At 35.5% G+C, this 11,584-nt stretch overlaps 1 protein-coding gene across 1 annotated transcript; it reads left to right on the forward strand.

Annotated features, from left to right (window-relative positions):
- Nucleotides 1–491: 491 nt before the first annotated feature.
- LOC139130686 (carotenoid-cleaving dioxygenase, mitochondrial-like) lies at nt 492–10,871 on the forward strand. Its single transcript, XM_070696437.1, has 8 exons — nt 492–890; nt 3,024–3,427; nt 3,885–4,024; nt 4,569–5,026; nt 5,515–5,635; nt 7,158–7,243; nt 8,457–8,568; nt 9,396–10,871. The coding sequence occupies exons 3-8, from the start codon at nt 3,907–3,909 to the stop codon at nt 9,542–9,544; spliced, it is 1,044 nt and encodes a 347-aa protein (XP_070552538.1). The 5' UTR covers nt 492–890; nt 3,024–3,427; nt 3,885–3,906; the 3' UTR covers nt 9,545–10,871.
- The last annotated feature ends 713 nt before the right edge of the window (nt 10,872–11,584 follow it).

The following is an 11,584-nucleotide window of genomic DNA, read 5'->3' on the forward strand; positions in this document are numbered from 1 at the left end:
AATCAGCTTATTTCTCTACTAACAAAACAAGAGTTATCTTTTAATGAACAACTTGCAGATTATATTTTTACTTTATATAAACAAAGAAATACCTAGTTATATTTATTATTAGCTACTATTATTATACTGTAATACTTTATCTTTATTGAAGAAAATTTGAACTTATTTTTGTATCACACTTTTATTGCCACAAATGTGATGTAAATCCTATATTTACAAGCAAGCAATAAAAATATTATTATTATTATTATTATTGTTATTATTATTATTATTATTATTAAAGATACCCTGATACACTGCAATAAATATTGTCGGTCGCCGTGTGAGGTCTGTTAGTTATGTTAAATTGGTAATCATAGGCTACAGGTTCACTGAATGCTGCGCATTACATCAGGTACTACATCAGCTACATCCGGGATTGTAGTATCCGGGTCAACTTTCGTACTAAATTAGGCCTACATACATTCACTGAAGTGGTGAGTGCGTGATCGGGTGGAAGGAATTGGTAGCAAGCGGGAATTCAAATCAGGAGAGGTCCCATATTACAGCTCAGTTAATAATTACATCAGAGGCAGTTAAACCAACGCTATCATGTTCGATGTGATCAAAGTCAACTGACGTGCCAACGTACGCGTGTATTCATATGGGAGGTCTGGTGATTAGATTCGAATATTACTTCCGGGTTGTCGGACTTTTCTCACCAATACTGTCACAGTCGGTTCATAAGGTAGCCAGTGCCGCCAAAGCTTGTGGAATGGCGACTTTTGAAGTGGCAGACAAACAGCCTGAAGAAGACAAGATGGAGAAAAAGAACAAAATTTTGGCGCGGTTTTCTTTAGCCGTCCCTGTTGATGAAGAACACACACAACCGACAGAAGCCGAAATCACAGGTATGCACAGACAGTGGCTACACTGTCAATGATCCAATATAGGCCTGCCTACAACGTGAATTATTGTGCTTTCAAATGATAACAAAAATTATGGACATGATAAGACTTGACGGGGTGCAGAAATGCTTGAAAACGTCTTTTTCCCTGCGTAACATATCGTACACGCCTCTCGCTATAAGCATGGAGGGGACTTGCTGCAGTACAGTAGCTCGAGGTTTTGCCTGGATAATTGGGTCGGGTTTTGCCGTCCAGGCAAAACCTCGAGCTACTATACTGCAGCATGGAGGGGACCTCCACCATCCTTTGAGTCGCTCCGTGTGTTTTCAAGGTCGGAACGGACGACTAGAAACTACACGAACAGTTCAAATGGATCCGATCCTCTGTTCTATTAGTCTATATGTTGTATGTGGAGTACACCATTCTTTAAACCAACTTTCAATTCTCAACTAGCTGTATAGTATTTTGAGTATCAAGTAAAAATGGAGCAGTGCGCCACATCGAGTCCTCGAGACACAGGCGCTCCTTAGCTGGGCAGTCTGCTAAGTAGATCGATTTTCGGATCGATCTATTGATCCCGTAGTCGATATGCCCGCCACTGCAACCTAAATACTCACTTAGGTTGCAGTAGCGGGCATATCGACTACGGGATCAATAGATCGATCCGAAAATCGATCTACTTAGCAGACTGCCCAGCTAAGGAGCGCCTGTGCCTCGAGATGATGTAGTCGACGCCGAGATGAAAATAGACGCCAATCATTGGAAACACTGCAAGATCGATTGATACTAGTTGAAAAAGTATCTATGAATGAGCGTTTTGAGGTTGAAATATTCTTATCAGCTCATCTGCTTGCTTGTCATTTGAGATTTACTACCGTCTGGGCTTGTGCTAACTAAATTGTTACACTTTAGTTAGCACGTAAGCGATACTGACTCTGACAAGTGCGCAAGCGTAAGCGTGGGGTCACCCAGGGGTAACTTACGTGCTGAGAGTTGGGAAAGAAAATACTGCCTGTGAGAAAAATAAAGAAAAACATAGTTTTCGACTTACTATTTCTTTAAAAATTTCTGTACTGGAATATTTCAAAATGTTTTGATACTATGGTTTTGAGCATACCAAGTAGATTAATTCATATCCTATATTAATTTTGAATTATAGTTGCTATTTTTCTCATTTTTGGTCAAACAGTACTTTCAAAAAGGTGTGTAATTGCGTTGAATATTAACTCACCTGTACTTGTCCAAACCATAATTAAATTTTGTTTTTAAACACGATTTGAACTAATTTGGGACAATTGGATGGTGAAGTAATGTCAGTTTAATCACAGGGTACAGGGGAAGTCCCCTGGGGTGGAGAGGAAGATGTTTTTTGTGTAACGGTTTACCTTATTTGATTTTATTAATTTTGACTGTGATATTTCAAATAAAGAGTTCAACTCTACACTGTCTGACCGCTTTATTATTACCGACAAGTCCTTATCTCCTCTCCAACTTGTGTATGCACCACTGTAATTGCTCCGAAAACATTGCCAACTTGCTAATCCGCTGTTCGTATCAGCGGATTAAGTGATTGAGTCAACACCACAGCCGTCCCACATGCATATCCTTATTTTAATTCACCTATTCACCTATTCACGCCAATTCAATGTAAATAGGTCCACAATCACCATTGATACAATGGGTTAGGGTCAAACCATTGTGGTAGAAGGGTTAATAAGCTGTGCATGTGATCATTGTATGACTCAATATTAAACATTTTTACTGAATATGTTGGCCAATGTTATTCCAATATCAACAAAACAATCTCATGGGCAGAATTATATAAATTATAACTAGAACACACTTGGTAGCAATAATTTGCTGATTTTTTCTTAAAGGAAGAATAATGGAATGCTGATACACAACACTGTTACCATGACAACGGAAAGACCTTGTGTCAGCGGTTGTGGAAATGGCCTTTTTCAATTAATGATATAATTTACTGCCATTGTACTGTATTTTGTGTTTAAGAGTCAAGAGTATTTTTGCTATATAACAGCAACTTTCCTTCGTTATCAATCTGTCAGTTTGTTTCAAATAACTACTGATCTGTAATAAAACCAATGCATGTAAACACACAGTTCTTTTATACTTCAGGCACGATTCCAGAATGGCTTAGTGGCAGTTTGTTACGAAATGGACCAGGGATATACAAAGTTGGTGATCAACATTATAATCACTTTTTTGATGGACTTGCATTGCTTCATCGATTCAATATTGGAAATGGTAAAGTCACGTATCATAACAAGTTCCTTCGAAGCGATGACTACAAAGCAGCAATGGAGACCAATCGCGTGACAATGACAACATTCGGTACCTATGCCTATCCAGATCCATGTCAGAATATATTCCAGCGCTTCTTTTCATATTTCACACAAGGAGAAGTTACAGATAATGATAATGTACATGTGGCAAAAATTGGTAATGAGTTTTATGCTCTGACTGAGACCCAGTACATGAGAAGGTTTGATCCACAAACATTAGACACTCTGGGAGAGAAGGTATGTATGTTTTCCATTAATGCTTTATTTTATTTTCTCTGATCATCAATGTCACCAGTATACATGATCTTTTTACATTGTCAGTGTTTTTGCTATTAAAGGTAGGGGAACATTGGTAAATGATTTGGGAACCCCGGTAACCTGTCCCCTGATCTGATTGCATTGATATACCAAGGGGAACCCCGGTAAAATGACTGGGGAACCCTGGTAACATTTACTGGGGTACCAGCCTTAACAAAAACACTGATTGTATTTTAGTTATTTCCATGTTTGATCTTTTAGATGCCATGGACCGGTAAAGTTCCAGCAAAACTCTTTTTGATTACATTGTAGTCTGTTTTCATCATCACATCCATATGACATGGGTCATTGAAAGTCTTACTTTGTCAGACATACTTACAGCTTTGCATTTACTGAATGGGTCAAATGAAATGTTTTTTGTGTTCTTGCCAATCAGATTGATATCAGTAAAGTGTTAGATGTTGATTCGTCTGTGGCTCATACCCACTCAGATCCTGATGGAACATTTCAACATGGGATTCAAATATGGAAGGACTTGTAGCTACAACATCATAAAGATTCCACAGCCTGATCAAGGTAAAATTTCTAGTGACTTTGTTGTGAACCCATCTGAATTAATCCACTGTCGGTCTTACCAAAGATGACTGTATAGTGCTGTGCTCAGAACTTGCAGAAGAAATTTTGATAATCTGCAATGACAGAATGTCACAGTGTGCTGTACATTATCTAAGATGCAGACAGAAAGTTATAAATTGTTGTTCACATCATAGTACACTTAACTGAATTTGTACTTATCATTGTATTTGGAACATCACGATTACAGCCCTGTAATCGTGATGTTCCGAATATAATGATATACATAAGTATATTGTTTGTACGCCTAGAGAACGCTGTGTTGTATATCAGTGTATGGGTCTGTAGATCGCATACATAAGCCTCTAAATCCAGTGATATACCGATCGTATATCCATTGTTTAGCCCTGTGTGTAGTGTGTGATGTATATATGTGTTGTAGTAAAAATGTCAGCAGGAAATTATGCTAGCCAATTTTCAAGGTAAAACATGATCAGTAATGAAATCACAGATTAGTTTTGTTGTTCTCTTTCCATGTTGAACACAGGTGCTATGAACAAGCCATACCAGAAGGCATCAATAATCGGTACGATTGCACCACACACTAGGCATCCATCATACTTCCATAGCTTTGGTATGACTGAAAAATATTTCATCTTTGTGGAACAACCAGTCATCATCAACATATGGAAAGCTGTAACATCAAAGCTGTTTGGATATGCCTTTGCTGACATGTTTGACTATCATCCAGAATGGCCAACACGATTCCACATAATTAACCGTGAAACTGGTGAAGCCATGACAACAGCCTACATCACGGATTCTTTGTTTGTCTTCCATCATGTCAATGCCTATGAGAAAGATGATCATCTTGTGGTTGACATGTGTTGTTATCCAAATGTAGATGTAGTTAAGGAACTCTACCTAAATGATGTGCAGGCAGGCAAAGAGCTTTCTGGTTTACCAAAACCATGGCGATTTGTTCTGCCATTGAAAATTACAGACGTAAGTTTCCGTGGCAATTATTAATATGCAGCCAATGTCAATCATCATCTGGTGAATATCTGTGTTATATTGTGTGTCTGTTGGTCAGATTTATTCTGTGCATGCAATGTGTGTCACATTGAAAAGACACACAGATGGATAATTGTAGATACTAACTGTATAAGCACTTCATTCATAATAAAGTTGACAAACATCACCCTCTGCGATCTCACATGTGCGTTTATGAGGAGCCAATAGTGCTTTATAAATATAAATAATAAATGTAAATATAAATGTAAAATCAGAAACTATATTGTTCATAAATGTTAGTACATTGGTCAATGTAATGGGTTCCCAGTGTGCTGTATGAGTGATTGAATATTTCTATCACAGTGTACAGAGAAAAGATACCAAAGAAAGAATAACAAATCTTGATCTTTTGCAACTTGACACATTATAACCTTATTCTCTGATGTAAGTTTATCATGAATTTCTTGTCATTACTTTAGAGCACTCCTGTTGGTGAAAATTTGGTGACTTTAAAAGACAGTAAAGCTACTGCTGTGAAGTTAGACGATGGAAGCATTCACTGCACCCAAGAAATGATAATTGATTTACAACCTGATGATTGTAAGTGCTATTGACTTCTGGTGTCATCACTGACACTGAGAAGTAAGAATTCTGACTGACATACAATACTGTCACCCACAGCCAGACGTTGAGAACTTAATTACTCTAGAGTGTTCTATGCCATCTACTCATCAAAGACTTCTTTTAAATGCAATGTGCAAAACCCTGAACACACATCAACAGTCCAGTCTCAGAATTGCTGTCTTCCAAACAATTTTATGACATATATGCCATTTCCTAATAAATTAAAATGTCAAATATTTTACAAGTTTACAGACCCTGTGACAATTTTTTCCCTGGAATTCAGCACTGCCACTGTGTGCAGTGACATTTCAGACCTGCCACAATCATACAGACATGCATACATAAAGAGGGGCATAGAGTTTTGACATGTCACTTGAATTACTGTCTACATGTCAAATGTAATCCTTTATCAGGGACTGATCATAGCTTGTTGATAGTAATGTTGTCTAAATAGACCCTGTTACAGGGAATGATCAACACCTACAGTATTAACAGGCATGTTGTCAAATACATAGTGTACCTTGTCATAGCTGTTACAGACATGTTATCAAATACATACACTGTACCTTGTCATAGCTGTCACAGACATTATCAAATATAATACATACAGTGTACATTGTCATAGCTGTTACAGACATTATCAAATACATACAGTGTACCTTGTCATAGCTGTTACAGACATGTTATCAAATACATACGGTGTACCTTAATTTGTCACAGCTGTTACAGACATTATCAAACACATACAGTGTACCTTGTCATAGCTGTTACAGACGTGTTATCAAATACATACTGTGTACCTTGTCATAGCTGTTACAGACATTATCAAACACATACAGTGTACCTTGTCATAGCTGTTACAGACATGTTATCAAATACATACAGTGTACCTTGTCATAGCAGTTTCTGACGTTATCAAATACATACAGTGTATATACCTTGTCATAGCTGTAACAGACATGTTATCAAATACATATACAGTGTACCTTGTCATAGCTGTTACAGACATGTTATCATATACATACAGTGTACCTTGTCATAGCTGTTACAGACATGTTATCATATACCGGTACATACAGTGTACATTGTCATAGCTGCAACAGGCATATTATCAAATACATATAGTGTACATTGTCTGTAATAGGCATGTTATCAAATACGCACAGTGAGCTGTTACAGGCATGTTCTACGGGTTAATCTGCCATTGAATTATCTATTCAGTTTTCACTGATATTTGATGTTGTCTCTGTGAAAAAAGGTGTTTTAAAACTTTTGTAAAAGAACAGGAGAAATGAGATAGTTGTCAGTCACATGGAACACATTACTCAGAAGAGAATTAGCAAGATAGTAGCCCAGAAACATTTTTGTAATGATCTATAAAGTTAGTGTTCTATTTATTGAACGGATATAGAATGTACAATCCTTGAATCAAGATTGTTATATATATTGGTGACTTTCTGAATTGATATTTATAGTGCAAATATTTATTCACTCCTAGCTGCTGAACTCCCAAGAATCAACTATGCAGCAGTAAATGGCAAAGAGTACAAATATGCCTACAGTATTGGTGGATACTTTTCCAGTGTAAGTAATTAAAGGTTGATGTATACATGACAGTTTAATGTATCATTCCAAGTGTAGATTCCAATTTTTGATAATTCCGATTCTTGAACCTTTGAGTGCAAAAGTCAATTTTTGCCACTTTAAAATATATACCCCAGTCGATTTTTTTCTGATTTTGCCTAAATTTTGATAAAAAACTATAGCCAATGAAATGTGATGTCCATGTGGTTCAAAAATTATAAAAAAAATTCATAAAAATTGGTAAAATGTTGCACTAAAATTTTTGGGTGAAAAATTACAGCACTCAAAGGGTTAGCATTGACAATGGCATATTTTCTGAAGTGATGTCATTGAAAATTTATCGAAATATTGAACAGGTAACACATAACACATGGAGTACTGTCAAATGCAGTGTTTTGATTAGTTTTGACCTGTGTCATTCCATCTTGTCGGCCATACAGTTGTCGGTTGCTAACTGTAATCCTCAGAAGAATACTGTAAACTATTTTTGACGTGTTTTAGGGGCTAGTGACTGTAACTGTTGATGACTTTATCACTCTTTTGTTTCGTATATCCATCTCAAGTTCTTGTTCAAATCAAAAAAGCATGTTGAGATCAGCTTGTCAACATGTCCTGCACCTGTATATAGACTGCATTGTTATTGTTGACATAGTGATTCTGGTTCAGTCTAGAATTTAAACGTAAACAATAACAGTACATTTCACATGTATAGATGCTGTGTTAAAAAGCTAAATGGTTAGAGTTTCGATCCACATACTTTGGGAAGTAGAACAAGAAGGTGCAATTGACATGCTAAAAAACAGTGAAACCTGTACTTTGCATTGGGCAAACTATGTATTTAATAAAATTGAATGTATGTGAATATGTGAAAAGGTTATCTGTAATTACCAGTACTTTGCATTGGGCAAACTACGTATTAAATAATTAAAATTGAATGTAAGTGAATATATGTGAAAAGGTTATCTGTACATGTTGATCAGACATGTGAAAAAGACATCTTCAAAAAGAATGTAAAGAAATTCTGAGATATAAGAGCACTTTTAAGTGAATTTATTTATTGTACAAGGTTTTAAGTTACCCTGTTTGCTTTCCTGAAGAGTGCATCCTATAGAACACTGCCACTCATTTCCTTTGTGAAGCTCAGTAATTATACGTACCAATGCATTATTCACACAACACTAATAGAGGTTTTCATCGAATCGCTCTTTTTCAGCTACTGAAATGGGATGTTGAGGAAAGATCTTACAAAGAATGGAAATTTGAGAATGGATACCCTTCAGAACCAATATTTGTACCCAAACCAAATGCTACCAGGGAAGATGAAGGTAAATTTTGTGTATTTGCAATTGTAACATTATGATTGTGTTTCAGAAAATGGGTGGAGAGCAAATTTCTTTCTTTCTTTACAAAGGAATCTATGAAAAATGTTGATTCAGCAGTTTTTCTCATTCATGTTGATAAATATATGAGTGTAGATGTCAAAGTCATCAATCAACTTGTCTTCAAGGGGCTGGAATTTGCCAAAAATTGATATGGGCTATGTGAAATCAAATGGTACAGTGGTTTTGTATGTATCTAAAAGATTGAATGGAAACACTACATTTTCTTCGTCATGTAGCTTGTCTCCTCACTACTTAGTTACAGCAGATGCAAATCTAAAGCACATGATATTATTTTTGCATCACCCTGAAAAAAATTTAAAATGGTTTAAGAATTCAATATTTTAGAATTATACTATGATTGATATATTTTTTAATTTAGCATCTAATGTGATAGGAAATTTCAGAGAAACAAAGAAATAATGTAAAAAAAATAGATTTTACCGTAGAACCTAATTTGAAGGTCATGTTTGCATTAAAATAATATGTGTAATAAATGTTTCTACAAGACAATGTCAAATGTGTCCAATAAATAATTGAGATGTACGCAATTTTATTCTTGCAAGCCTAAGCAAAAAGCAACAGTTATACATGTACCTGTTTCTGCAAAGAAGTTTGTACTTTACAATAATGGTGAATTTACAATGTAGTAACTTTGCTATGTCAAAAAATAATTTAAACTTTGATCAGTTTTCTAAGCCAATATCCACAGTAGGATTTTTCCCAAATGAAGAGTGAAGACTAAAGTTCAAGTCTGTGATTTTTTGTTTCAGGTGTTGTGTTGTCATCTGTTATGACAGTTGGTGAAAATAACCCATCATTTCTACTAATACTGGATGGAGAATCTTTTAAAGAGATTGCCAGAGCTAAAGTGCCAATGCACATTACCTATGGACTGCATGGACTTTTTGAAACTGACTAATTATTTAAGGTAGTATGCATCTTGAAAATGAAAGAAAACTTTTTCTTAAACTTTCCTCTATGAAACTTTCAGCCATTTTCTCACCAAATCAAGAATAAAAATCAGGCTTTATCATGCAAAAGTGGGTACTACAGAAACAAATTATGTAACATTTATGATATTTTAAATTCAAAATGGCTGCCATCAATGCTAACTCTGTGGAAAAGCAAACGTGTCAATTTTCAGAAAAGTGAGACAGTGATCATTGTTCTAGCTCAATAAGCTTTAAAATGAGCCCCCTAATAAGTGGCAGACCAGAAAAGTATTGAAAAATTTGAGAATCCAAATATCTGTCTTCAAGGTGCGTTCTACCTGAAGGAGATTGCCAGAGCCATTAAGTTCCAATGCACACTACCTATGGAATACATGGATTTTTTGTAATGGATTGATCTTTTAAAAAGATTGTCAGAGCTAGTAAGTGCCAACTGCACATTACGCATGGAATACATGGGCTTTTTGAAATGGATTAATCTTTATTTGTTTATCATAAATCTTGAAGAATCATTATAAGAGATCAATCTTTAGCCTAAGTGCCTGTACTGTTCATAAACAGTCTGTTCTGATAGATGATTGAATCTACAGAGGATAAGTAGAAATTATTTTGGGTAATTACCCCTCACACTGAATGTTCACTACATATCACTTGCTTTAAAGAAAAGCAAAGTCAACATTTATTAGTTTGATATACATGTACCAATGGATAATCTCAAATTAATGTAAGATACTAGTCTAAGAGATTGAACAGAGGCAGTATGTCTGTGTGGTATAAATTGCTGTGTATGAAATTTACCTTGAACAAAACAAAACAATGTTAATTAATAGCTAGTAACTGTATTTTTTAATGATTTTCACAATATTTTTATTTTTAAGTGTCAACTAGAGTTTCTTCTATTCCCCAAAGCATTTTCAGATACACAGAGTTCAGCTTGTCAACTAAGTATGTAAGGTTTAAACTACATAGTTACTATTGACAAGTGAATTCCGGTCCAGACCAGAATTTAAAATTAAAACAATAACAGTGCATTCTACTCATATAGACAAGGTGTTGAAAAACTGAATTGTTGGATATTTAACATGCTTATTTAAGAACAATAATAACTTCCAATTGATGTACAAAACACAAAAGACAGTGAAAAAAATCACCAAAAGTGACAGCTATCTGCTGCACAATACAGCTGTCATGTAGCAATAATCAAGATTTCATTTATGACAAATTAGAACAACATTAACAATATGTTGTAACATTATAATTCTAAGCAATAAATATCTTCTGGTGTTTCTATGGTAACTCTTGATGTATGTGAGAAGTTACTAGATATGTTCCCACATTGGCGCTTGCAGAGATCATTCCGTTTCTGTGATTAAGTTCATTTTGGATTCGTTATCTTCACAACCCTCATTTTGGATATGATAAATAGAACACAGGCGTCATACAGTGGTGTTGGGGTCCTACTGAGACACCAGTAGTGCATTAGAACACTAATGGTGTTAAAGGGCACTGGTGGTCTGTGCCTTGCAGATTGTAAGTCAACGCCTGGAAGGTGATACAACTTTGCATGAACGTACATCTGCAACCCCTACCAAAATTATCATGTTACCGGGGCTTTGTGTTAAATGTACATATGTCTGTCAGAATTCATAGAGCAGCTATGGGATCTCCAATGTATCAGATAGTTTTATCTATACATGGAATACTTCGAATCTATAGCTCTAACAACAGCCTCCAATCCACCATCATGGTAGTAGCGATATGTACATGACAAACAGACAAAGTTAGAGCAGAAATTTGCTGATGAATTTGCACGTCATATCAACAGCTTGAAACATAAAATGTTTTATAAACTGAAGTAGACAGATTTGCACATCTCAACAATTGAAGCTTAGTCATCCTGAAATGAATTAAGTCTTATAGCACACCCTAACTTCATAAAGGGTCTGATAAGGTACCCTAACTTTACATAGACATCTGTCTTGATTTGAAGGCATTTTGTAAACTGGTCA

Source organism: Ptychodera flava, chromosome 4, assembly GCF_041260155.1.
Source record: "Ptychodera flava strain L36383 chromosome 4, AS_Pfla_20210202, whole genome shotgun sequence".
Taxonomy (NCBI): Eukaryota; Metazoa; Hemichordata; class Enteropneusta; family Ptychoderidae; genus Ptychodera; species Ptychodera flava.

Excerpts from the sequence above, each read along its gene's own strand:
- LOC139130686 (XM_070696437.1), top strand. The coding sequence starts at position 3,907 with ATGTTGATTCGTCTGTGGCTCATACCCACTCAGATCCTGATGGAACAT. Across the intron at positions 4,025-4,568 it reads GATTCCACAGCCTGATCAAG|GTGCTATGAACAAGCCATAC; the intron begins GTAAAATTTCTA and ends TGTTGAACACAG. Across the intron at positions 5,027-5,514 it reads TGCCATTGAAAATTACAGAC|AGCACTCCTGTTGGTGAAAA; the intron begins GTAAGTTTCCGT and ends TCATTACTTTAG.